This window comes from Acanthochromis polyacanthus, chromosome 8, assembly GCF_021347895.1.
Source record: "Acanthochromis polyacanthus isolate Apoly-LR-REF ecotype Palm Island chromosome 8, KAUST_Apoly_ChrSc, whole genome shotgun sequence".
Classification (NCBI taxonomy): domain Eukaryota; kingdom Metazoa; phylum Chordata; class Actinopteri; family Pomacentridae; genus Acanthochromis; species Acanthochromis polyacanthus.
This window is the reverse complement of record NC_067120.1, coordinates 9,413,588-9,426,181: the sequence shown is the minus strand read 5'-3', so window position 1 is coordinate 9,426,181 and position 12,594 is coordinate 9,413,588. Positions and strand designations below refer to the sequence as shown.

Genomic DNA, 12,594 nt, shown 5'->3' with positions numbered 1-12,594 from the left:
GCTGAATCAGTCCTAGTCTCTTCATCGCACCAAGGAGTGCATAATTTTATATTTGTTGCAAATTCTGGTGTGAGCAGATTCTTTATTGATGGTGAGTTTCTATATAAGTTCATAACATCAGATGGAAGATGTGAAACAGACATCAAATGTAGAGCAGCAATAGCAAGAACAGCATTTACAAAAATGAAAAATATACTGACAAATAAGAAAATCGCAATGAGCAACCGTATGAGGACTGTTAGCTTCATCCTACCAATTCTGATGTGCGGAAGTGAATCTTGGAACATAAATAATAAAATGTCAAACAAATCCATTGCAGCAGAAATGTGGTTTTACAGACGCATGCTGCGTATATCTAACACAGACAGAATAACCAATGAAGATGTTTAAAAAACACTAAACACAAATTATACACTATTGGACAAAATTAGGAAACGGCGAGCAACATGTTTTGGACACATCTTAAGGAAGGAGACCCTGGAATATGTCGTCACAACTGGAAAAAATTATGGCAAGAGAGGATTACGCAGCCAGAGAATGAAAATGATAGATGGACTTTCATTATGGCTACATATGGAATGAGCAACAGTCACAATTCAGAGAGCAAAAGATCGGAGGAGCTGGAGAGAAATGTTCGCCTACGCTGAAGGGCATGGCCCTTGATTGATTGATTCGATACAAGATATGTAAAATACAGTGTCAAGTGTCAAAGTGTCTCAATTTTGTGCTTAGATTTGATATATTTTTCCCAGTGGAACAGCTCTTCAAGGTCTGTCTGAAAGTTGAAAATCTGACAATTCTGTTTTTAGAGTTTGTCTTTGGTAAATTGTGTAATTTTGGTGATTGTGATTAGTGAGTGTAAACACAGACAGCAGTTCAGCCCAATTTAGCTGAGAGTCCCTGAATTTTTGCCACATTACTGTTGGTAGCTGCTGAATCACTCATATCCTCTCAGTTGTGTGAAGGAGTGCATAATGTTTTTGTCTGAGCCATGTAGGATAGAGCGATTTTGATGAAGTTTCACAATTTTAAGCTTAGATTAGGTTCCCAACAAAACTACACATCACAGATGCGGAGCTGAAGGACTTTGGAAAATTGAAAATCTGATATTTTCACCTTGTCTGGTTCTGTTAAATGGTGTAATTTTGGTGATTTTTTAAAACACTACATGCCTTTCAAACTCAGCAGCAGGTTTTGGGGTTCAGAGTGTAAAATCAATTATTCCATTAAACATTAGTCAGTATTTTATTAACATGAATAAACCCACTAGCTACAGCTTATGCAACCTTTGTAAACGGGTGTCTCATTATAAAGTCACATCTAAGTTATTTAGATCCCTTGTTAAAATGAACTACTCCCACTGAAGGCTGCAAACAACTGTAGAAAAAGCTAGTGAGTGGATTTTTACCAACATTTACATTATACCAAATAAATTGAATAAAACATCCCAGATTCACATTTAACAAGCAAAATTGTAGCTACACTTTATTTCATAAAATATTAAACATATATATATATATATATATATATATATGTGTGTGTGTGTGTGTGTGTGTGTGTGTGTGTGTGTGTGTGTGTGTGTGTGTGTGTGTATTTCTGCATGATGCAAAGATGTCTTCATAAATCATAAATCAATAGCAAGAACTCACTCAAGAACATCTCTGTTGAACTGCAGCTTGCTATTTCCCAAGAATTCTCCAATCATCTGTCGGCTCAGGCCCTTCCTCTGCAGCAAGAAGTGAGCCACTCCAATGGCCGTGTCCGGGACAAATCCACGCGTGATCAGGAAGTGGATGCCTCGCTCTGGGTTCCTGCCCGCAGAAAAGCAAACAGTGTTAGAGATAATTCTGTGTGTGTGTGTGTGTGTGTGTGTGTGTGTGTGTGTGTGTGTGTGTGTGTGTCTGTGTGTCTGTGTGTCTGTGTGTGTGTGTGTGTGTGTGTGTGTTTGATGTTTCTGTGCATTCAAGCAGATAGGTGTGTGGGCTTGAGCGAGAAATAAAACGTGTTACGTTGTATGTAAGAGAAATCCCGCTCAATGTGTGTGCATTTGGTGTGTGTGTGTGGGTGTAAGACAGAAGGACGCATAAAGACGAAGAGGAAAAAGAAAAATGCAGTCATGCGCAAAAGCTGTTAGCTCTGGACTTCAGGATCAGACCCACTGTCACTGATGCACATGAGTTAATTTACTTTAATTTGTATTAACTTATAATAAGTGCAGGCCAACCGTGGACGCTATTTATAGGAACTGAGTGGCTCTCACATTGTTCATGACCTTCTTGGCTGCCTCTCCAACTCCCCTGCATTTTCTCTCTCCCTCTGTTCCTCTCTTCATCCCTGCCCACCCCCTCGATCGCTTTTTTTTTCATGGACGCCACACCAAGATGGCACTGAACAGGCAGCTCCTCCCAACAATCACAAACACTAATGAGCAGCTGCTTAGAGCAGTTTTACAGGGCTGTTGGAGATTTGTTAGACACAAACAGTAATAAGTGTACTTTGAACCCTCAGCCAGAGGGTGCAGAAATATTTAATATGTTTTTCTGCGACAGTGCTGAGTGTGTGCTGCTTCCACACTCACACATTGAAGAGGTTGAGTCCGATGCGGTAGAGGCGTTTGCGGTGTGTGTCAGTGGACAGGGTGGGCGAGCGGCAAGAGACCGGATCTTGGCAGCGATCCCTGGGCAGGGAGACAACCAGGGCCTGCAGGGCCTCGGGGCTCGGACCCCCGGGGATCTGCTGAGGATGAGTGTAGTGGTACTGCTGGTACTGGGTGTAAATCTGAGCAGGCTGCTGATTAGACTGGGCCGAGGTGGAGATTGAAGTGGAGGTAGAGGTAGAAGTAGAGGTGGACCCCAGTCTGTCTGAGCTGCTCTCCCCCTCCACTCCTCCTGCAGCCGGCACCGCCGAACCCCTCCTGGATCCTGGATCAACCATTTCCAGCTCCTCACTGGGAGGAGGTGCAGGAAACTCTGGCTCCTCCGCTGACAGTCCGTCTCCTCCCCCGGCCATCCCGCTCACCGAGGTCTTCCTGCTGCCTGCTTCTCCTCCTGCGTTGCCCAGAGAGGTGGTGGTCGTCGTGGTGGCAGAGGAGATGGTGTAGGAGCTATTGCTGTCGATGTGAACAGTAACATCCCTGAAGGCCATGAGCAGCGAACTGGCACTGCGGGGCAAACAGGCGCTCTCAGCGGCTGCACGAAGGGCCCCGGGGTCCATCAGAAGCCCCTTCCCTTCTCCACTCTCTGACAAGCTCCAACCACGAAGGGCCTCATCAATCGACTGTGCCAAGGAGTGAAGCTGCAAATATCAAGATTAAAAAAATACACATCAAAACCAGTGATTTAATCAGGTCGAGGGACATGATTCATGTGTGGAAAACTTTACGATAGTAGCTGGGCTGCTAATTAGTCGGTATTTGTTAAAGAAGAGAAAAATGATTCATAGTGACAGCTGCTGGACTACTGAGCGGAACATGGCATTCACAGATGAAGCTGTCTGTCAAGCCACTGGGGCCAGGCAGCATAGTTCAGCTTAAGAATATAAAGTGTAGACATAAACCACTGAAGCTTTTATTGGGTGAGGGAAGATCCAAAGATTAAAGGTTAAAGGTATGTTAAGTCAGAGTGGGAAAATAGTGTCAAATGTCAGAAGGATCAGCAGATTTATGATGAGACCGTCTGAAATCGAGTTTCTGGCTACCAAATGTTCAAAATATCATTGAACAATAGTGATGGGCTTCCAAATTAATGATCATACACATTCTGGTTCATTTCTTCAGTTGAAAAGATGAATGAAGAAAAGTGTTCTGGTGACATTTCACATCAAAACATACTCACATTGACAAGACTCCTGGTCACAAGCAGGCATAATAGGTGTAGTACATATGAAACACAAAATAGTGCACTTCAGATGCTAATGGAAACAGCTTTCCGGATATGTGCTCATAAAGCAAATTATTGGACAAATTTGAGTCCTGGCCTGACAGTGGACTATAAAAAGTCAGAGGACGAGCAAAGTTGTGATTCATCCTGGGGTGAACCTGAGCCAAATTTTGTGCCAATATTTTGAGTAGATTAAAAGCTTTAAGTGAATCTCCAAATGCATCCTCTTCCTGCACACTTTGGAAATATGTTCTATATTTCACAGCATTTTATTTAGACTTGACCAGAGGTGCTAGAACAAAAGGTGAATAGATTATTAAAATCTTTGGGGATTCCATCAGTACAGAATTGGATGAGACTCAATCGGTTGCTGATATATTTCAGTCGAGTAAAACTGCGGTTCTCTTAAATTAAACTCATTTTTTTTCCTGTACCATTTTGCATCTTTTCAGCATGACATAAAGAAAACTCACTTGTTCGGAGAAGCAGTCCTCCAGCTGTGTTAGTGAGGGTCCAGAGGTTGGAGGTGGGGCTGGGCCTGGGGCAGGAGAAGGAGCGGCCGCTGGGGCTGATGCAGGAGATGGTGGTAGAGAGGTGGAGCGACACGGAGGTGGAGGAGGGGTTTTAGAACGTAAGGGTATTTGTCCTCCCCCAGGATGCAGACTGTAACTGTGTCTCTGGGCTGCATTCCTATTCCGGCCTGAAGGGCTGGGTTGGCGCAGTGAGATCCGGCGAGGCAGCTTGCTCTCCGACAGCGAGTTGCGGATCTTCTGAAAGTTTTTGCTGAGCTGATACTGACGGAAGGCTGTCTGGATACGACGGGCTGCTCGCCTTGCTATGAGATGGCCTCCATATTTCTGCTCCAACTCTTCTATCTGGGAACAAAAAGAGCGGGAGTGAGTATATCAAACACGGAAGACACTGCAAGAGTAATATTGTAAAGCACACATCATCCACCGAAAGATATTTATTCATCCGTCCGCAAGCAAACATGTTTCCGGTTTGTGCCCATGTCTGCAAGGGATCAAAAAGGAGTTTGAGCATTCCCTGAGTCATGAAATTCACACTCACACACTTCTTAGAAATATCCTTCTTACTTATCTGTCTGCTCTTTGAAATGGGGTTTATGGTATTAGACCCAAAGTAAACATCATCTATCATCATTGAACTACTAATACTGGCTGAAGGGCCATGAGAGAGAGGATGGATGGGCTGTGACAAAGGTGCTGTTTAGAAAATGAAAAGAAACGTAAACACCCGCACAAGCCTATTTCTGGTCCGTTTGTTGGCGGAGCAGCTCAGCCCAAAATCTCACCATCCTTCGGAAATTTTGCCCTCTTATATTTTCCACAAGAGGGAATCGAAGGAGGAGGAGGAGTGGTAGGCAGGGGAAGAAGAGACAGAAAAGGGAGGAAAAGGAGGACAGCCACACTTGTGCCTGGGTGTGTATCTGCACACACAAAAAGTGCATGTACACACACACATACACTTACACAGAGAGACACACACTCCTAACGCGCACACTCTCACTGCAGCAGCAATAGCAGTAGCAACGGCAGACCCTTCAGCAGTTTGCTATGAGGAATAAAGACATCTCCAGCCGCCAGAAGCAGTTATTAGCTGTTACCATGACAACCTAGCATCTTTCGTGTTCCTTTCGCTGTGGTAGTGGTATCCTGGGTGTTCTTTTTCATGTCAACAGAGACAGAAATAGATCTGAATGGGAATCTTTTTTGTCACGCAAGACACAAAGTCAAATGATCATCCTTCACACACCTCCTCACACTAAAATCAAGTAGCACAGCCCGCTTTCATCGCATTCCCACCATCCGCATGAGGCCTCACGTACGCTCGAGATAAGGCATACCTGTTTGTTTTTATTCTCCAGGGTGATTTCGTATTCGCTGGGTCCCTCTCTCTTGGTCCCCTCTGCTTCCTGTCCGCTACCAGAAGAAGTTCCATCCTCCAGACTCAGCATCTGTCCACTGCAGCAGAAATAAGGACAGAAAGGTGTCAGTCCTCCCCACTGACCAAGACTCTGCTGGTTTTGCTGTAGCTTGTCATCAGCTATGCAGAGTGAGAAGAAGAGGTTCACGAGGAAAGCAGCGTGCAGAGTGATGTGTGGCTAGTGGCCCGGGGTGAGGATGACTGACTTTATCTGTCCAGTCCCATTTAGTCAGATTTGTGGTTTTGCTGCGAATTGCAGGGGTGAAACTCTGGAAATGTGACCAGGACGAACACTAAAAAGCTGCGTGTTCAAAAGCACTTCCTCCTTTGCTTATTTCCTATATGCTCTCAATTATTTATAGTATGGCTGCAAGCAACAACATTCCCATTGTTTGTTAGTTTGCTGAAAAAAAAATTCAAGATTGCAATTTTTGGAGGAAAAATTACTAATCAAACAGCTTGTTTTGATAATCAATCCCAAGATAGTTAATGTCCTCGCACTAATGTGAAACTTAGAAAATGGAAACAGGTAATCTTGAGCATTTTATTAATTCAATAAATAACCTAAAGAGTTAATAAATCAGCTATAGGTTTGTTCATTCATATTCTATCAACCCTCTGAAGCTCAAAACACACCAACATGTTTGAAAGGAAATCAGTCTATTAAAACATCATCAAAACAACATCATTTATCAACCAAGAGCTTAAAAAAGGAGAACTAACAATAAAAGGAATTTTTATATTTTCAGCTTTCAAATTACTTTTCAGTGAAGCGTTGTTCCGTTGGGAAAATGCGACAAATCTAAGCTTAAAATTGGGATGTTTCATCCAAATCGCTTTATTGTACTTGTCTAATTAAAAAAAAAATAAGAATGCATAAGGAAACTGCTGTTACCAGAATTTGCACAAAAGAAAAAAAAAAATCTGTGCTTCTCAGTGCAACCAACCAGCTATGGCTGACTCAGGTGTAGCCAACGGTAATGTCACATAAGTTTTGGAACTTTTTAGTTGCACTGTTCTGCACTGCAGGGCGGAAAGGAATCAAGTATGGAAACAGTAAAAAAAAAAAAAAAAAGTGTATCTAAAAACGTAGGAGCAAGAGAGTTAATCAACTGCAGTCCCCAACTTTTTTCTTTCTGATTGTAGTTACTGAATATAAATAAATATCTCATTGTAATTCCTCATCACAGGTTGCATATCTGTGAATTATAAGTGTGCAGATGAGTCAGTGATTCTCCACTCTCATATTGTCTCATCTGAATACTAATTAGACCTGAAGAGGTAAAGATAATTAGCATTAGAAGTGAGTTTTCTTTTAAATTCCACGTGTGTGATGAGAGTGATTTTGTGACATATTTGGCAACCACTGCACAAATCTATTTATTACCAAATTGTTTCAACCCTCTGGCAGCAAATGAAGACACTTAAAATCAACTATGCACAGTTTTCTGCTTCACTGCCAACTGTAATATCGTGTAAATGGAGGTTTGCGGTAGTTCAGTCATTTTATACTGACATGTTCCATGCAGCCTCCAGCAATGTTTGTCCGCTAATAGTCTATTTAATCATTTGATCTAATTTAGTCTGCATTAAACAACGCTAAGCTTTGCATACTCACCACTAAACACCTGCCTGCTCTCGCTCCACACCTCAGAGCTCCTCCTGTATTTAGCTGTGCGACAAGTTTGAATGTTTCGTTAAATGTGCTGCTATTCATCAAATGTTGTGTATTCTGGGCTCTACCGGGGGAGTTTGAGAGCTCAGGGACAGTTAAGTGTCAAGTTTGCTCAGATTAGTTCCAGAGTGTCACATGAGCAGAGCCACTTTGCCAAACTGAAATGCATATTGCCACAATAAGTGGCTTTCGCTCAGTATTTTGATGCCAACGAGATCTATTTTAGGCACTGTCAACTTCCCACCACAAGAGCAAAACAAGCAATATATATACACTCATCATGTGGAGGGTTGTGATCTGCATAATTAAGAGTCAGTCTGCTCCCAGACTGAACCAACTGTCTTATCCTTCAGAGTGTGGACAAGCCAGACTCTGAAGGAGTTGAACTGGTGGAAAGCAAAGGGAACTTGGTAGCAAACAGTGAGTTATTTTAGACACAGCCTTGGAGTTAAAAGAATGGGCATTCACATTAGGACCTTTACTCTTGCGTAGTGTGCCAACAAAGTTTCACAAGATGTTTTGCTAATCAGTGCCGATTCTGTGTATCAGACTATGAAAGCCGAACTGTTTCCATAGCAATGATTTCATTTGGATGAAAACTTCAGTGGGTAATATGATAAAAAAAAAAGTACAACATTCTTAGTCTGCTGCAAAGAAAAAAAAGATTATTAGACAGCCTTCTGCTGCTGGGATTTAGAATTAAAATACACTGGAAGCAATACAAGGCTGTCATTATCCTCAAAGTCAAACATGACTTGCAGAAAAAGTTCAGGGAAAACCCAATCAGACTCCACAGTCACCAAAGAAACAATCATTTCTTGAATTTAGCAGAAGCTAGGAGCAAAAACAAAATAAAATCCAGCTTGAATCTGATCCAACAACATTAAGTGTGGAGGTTGTCTCCCAGTTCTCACTGCCACTGGTAGCGCGTCCCATCCTCCGCTAATAATCCCAGATCCTGTCCACAGATGGAGCAGCGTCCTTTTACATGGCAGCATTATTAAAATTCTGTGAAAGCCTTGTAAAGCTTATCAAAGTAAATTACTCCTGTGACACAGCAGAAGATGTCCTTTAATATCCAAGTTTTCCACTAAGCCAAACGTTATTACAGTTTTTAGCTTCCGTCGTCGTTGTCAACTTTTCTGACATCTCACTTAAAGAGTGAAAACACTGACGCTCAGCACCTTTTATAAGATCAAACTGACCTGATGTAAGCATAGAGGTATGATGGCACCACAACAGTCTTTATAATGGTGCACAATTTATGTGTGTGTGTGTGTGTGTGTGTGTGTGTGTGTGTGTGTGTGTGTGTGTGTGTGTGTGTGTGTGTGTGTGTGTGTGTGTGTGTGTGTGTGTGTGTGTGTGTGTGCATAATGGTGTGTGCTTCGTGCAATCTTTCTTCCAACAAGATAATGCTTACTCTAATAATTTTTACACGAAGAGGGACCAGCACTAAATAGGACTGGGGAGAATAAAAAGCCTGCTCATGGTTAAATAATGAGCGCATCACTAAAGTCTCCTCTTTGTTTTCTTTGATTGCTGTGAAAGCAACTATTCTGCGTCCCTGGTCAACAGTCCGAGACAGGGCCCGAGAAGCTTGGTCTTATCTTTAAATGAGATAAAGCTAGGTGAAGAAATGGACAGAAAAGAGAAAAGGGAGGAAGCGGAGGAAAGAGTGAGATAGAAACAGCAAGGGGGAAACAGGAAGATAGAAGGAGTGTGTTGATGTGTGCATGCTGGAGGCTGTCTCTATCAAAAACTCTATTAAAACGCTGCCATGCCCCAGCGCTGCATCAGAATACATTAGAGTACATTAGAATACATTAGAGGATTTAAAAGCAAGAGTTGAGCTATTAATGCATCTGGACAGCAAAAGCCTCCATAATGATATGGGCATTATACGCGTTCTCTCTCATGCTCTCTCCCACTTGCTCTTTCTCATACATGCTCACATATGGAGAAGCAGCAAACATGCCGAGCACCCACTCCTGCCTTTCCTGCCTGCATGACGTCAGTGTTGAAGACAAATGAACATCTGTCAAATCGCATTGCTCAAGCCCCATAGAGACCTACAGTACTGTACACCCTGGGGAGCACACACACACACATAAGGCTGCAGAGTAATGTAATGGCACTGGAGGTTAGCGTAGAGGCCGATCTCATGGCATCTCTTGGGAGGGTTGTGTGCTCTGGTGGATCCAGTGGATGACAGTGCGCGGCGAATGACACGGTGCAGGTTTGCAGCCACCAGGAGCACACAACTTCATGTGATGATGATGATAACGAGCCGCACGGTGCTACACATCCCCGCTGCAGCTCGTCATCTCAGCTGGCTCTCCACTGCCGCTGTGCCATTAGCCCATCTAATCAGGACTATGTAGGTGCAGGAGTTAAGTCATCAGATCAGAGAGAAAGAGAGGGATTCCAGACAGGCAGATGGTAATATTAAGAAAAGCAGAATGGGAGAGACACTTGATAGGGAGGGATGAGATAGAAAATAATTGCGGTTGGGTGATTAAAAAAGACGTGGTCTTTCGACAGACAGATAAATAACAAGAAGAAAATAAACAGCGCACGGGGAAAGACATTGCAGCAGAATCAGAGACGGGGGGGAAAAACAGACAAGACTGGGGAAAAACTGGATTTAGAAACAGAGTACAGAGGATTAAAAGATCGGAGAAATTCTGGAGGAGGGGGGAGGGAGGGTAATCATTGGGAAACATGACAAAATCTGATTTTCTAAGTTCAAGAGTTCTGATCATTCAAACGTCTAAGTGAAATGTCGTATTCACCCACCAAATCTATCTATCTATCTATCTATCTATCTATCTAGATGTGTATGTACTGTATGTATGCATTTACACACACATGAAAGGGGCTAGATTCTCCAGTTACTATGGTAGTTGTAAAGATTGCGTCACTGCTGGGTTGCCATGGGCTTTGCCTATCTTTGTATAAGTTACCCTTGAGGCTACTGAAGCCGTAGATTTGCTACAGAACATTTAGCTGGCTAGTTGTAACTCCATGCTCCAAAGGCCAATAAAAACGCTCATTCACACACAGTACAGCACTATGCACGCGCTGTCAAGCACTATTAAAAGACTGAGTGTCGACATGACTCAGTTAGACGACACAAATATACAGAAGGTGTGCACAGAGGCACGTGGTTAAGAGAGCATAGCAAAACAACAAAAACATGGAATTAAAACTGTCTGTGATCAGTTGTTCTTACCCTGATGTGCCAGTGGTGTCAGTTTCTGGATGTTCTGGGGCGGGGCAGCAAAACTGATGCAGCACGGTCTCACTCCTGCAGAAGGACAGATGAGAACAGAAGAGGTCAGCAAAAAGTGAAACGCAAACAGTGTGGTGGACAGATTTGGAAGGACAGCCTATCATTTGGTTATTAATGGCTGCAGCTAGCTGTTTGCCTTGTTTCTATGTTCCTCCTTATGTTGCTTCCTAACATCCCAAAAGATCCCTGAAGAGGCTCTTCTTAGACTCTGGATTATTGTCTATTGTAATTTACAATTTGGCACTGATCCCGGAGTAAATACCCTATGTAGGTCAATTCAAGGCTGAGAAAACTTGGAACGAGTGTGAGTATTTATATGTTTGCTCATCCGGATGTGCTTGCTTATGGGCACCCCCACCTCCCCAACACACCCCCTACCTCTCCCTCCAATTCATCAGATCTGTGGTGATTTAGCAGAATTCCCCAAACCCATTCTGGACAGATGGTAATTCCAGCTCTGCTTCCTGCTTTCTCTTCTGAAGTTTGCCCCTCTCATTTCCCTCTCTCATACATATTACATTTACATTCATATTTTAGACATTTTGCTGGTGCTCTTATCTGGAGAAATTTGAGCGAAGTGAACGAAAAACATTGCCAAGACACGTCACGTGGAAACTGCTTCATAGTTTGACCCTTTTGCCTTCTGGATGCTGGACGCCCTCCATGCAAGACATAAAAATTAGCATGAGAAGTCCATGTCTCACAGCCGTGGATGATGCTTGAAGCTAAATTTCTGGGAGGTGTCGTGTGAGCATAGGTCAGGTCGTTCCGCACTGAGCTGAAAACATTCGGTTGACAGTGAATTTCTTGGCTACGCTACAGCAAGTCTTCTGACCTGGGCGCAGCATATTGCTCGTGACACAGACCAGCAGTGACAGGCAGTCAGAGTCAGTGCAAGGCGAAGAATGACAGTCCGAGCTATAAAAAGCTATCTTTCACGGCAACTTCCACAGAATTAAAGGGACATTGTTTTCTTTTAAATATCTCAGGTCAACATTCGTCACACTCGGTTTCTATGAATAATACTCCTTCATCTGCTGTGACACCTACTCCCCCACTAACACAGAAGGACACACTGAAGTGTTTGGTGCGGCCTTCGCAGATCTGAAGCATCAACATATCTGGACTGGTTTTCTTGAGAAATCAGCTCGCCTTCCTTCCAAGTGTGTAGGAGAGTTTACGGTGGCCACTAAAAATCTGAACACTAGTTGTCTAGAGCCAGTGTTTGGTCTGTCCATTCTGGGCACAGACTGTATGAAAAAGACGGACGTAGCTTTTGGGTGTGAAAAGTGACGCCAATGAGGAAATAGCAAGAAATAACTCCTTGAGCTGCACAAAGAGTCTAAATGAGAAGTGTAGAAATATAAAAGAGAAAAGGGCCCTATATTTCACTTGATTTGAAACATTTTCCTGCTCAGTTTAAGGTTTCACTCACTAGTTTCAAGTCTCCTTTAACAGACGACAAGGCAGGAGCATTTTTCAAGGCACCTTGTGAGTGACAAGTTCATACTGTGTGGGTGTGCATAGCGCCCTCAACTTCTTGGACAGATCAAACCCTCTTTCATCATGTCCACTTTCAAAAGACCAAGACGACCAAATTCTAAACTTAAGGCTTCAAACTGCAGTCGACAAGTAATGTGATGTTCCAGTAGCTATTCTACATCTTTCATACTGTGGTTCTCTGCCACTGTATGAACGTGTCAGTGCAATGTGTTGGACCTATTCCATCTCCGAATATAAGGCCACATTGCAAAGTAACAAAAAAAACAATACTCTTATGTGCAGATGAACCCTAAAGAAAA

The 12,594-nt window shown here is 43.0% G+C and overlaps 1 protein-coding gene across 1 annotated transcript in view; it reads right to left on the bottom strand.

Moving 5' to 3' along the window:
- Window positions 1-12,594, bottom strand: part of iqsec3b (IQ motif and Sec7 domain ArfGEF 3b) — a 36,358-nt gene that overhangs the window by 17,679 nt on the left and 6,085 nt on the right. Inside the window, 5 exon segments of the mRNA XM_022191907.2 lie at window positions 1,650-1,811; window positions 2,579-3,294; window positions 4,352-4,753; window positions 5,746-5,863; window positions 10,733-10,807. Coding sequence (XP_022047599.2) covers window positions 1,650-1,811; window positions 2,579-3,294; window positions 4,352-4,753; window positions 5,746-5,863; window positions 10,733-10,807 — 1,473 coding nt within the window.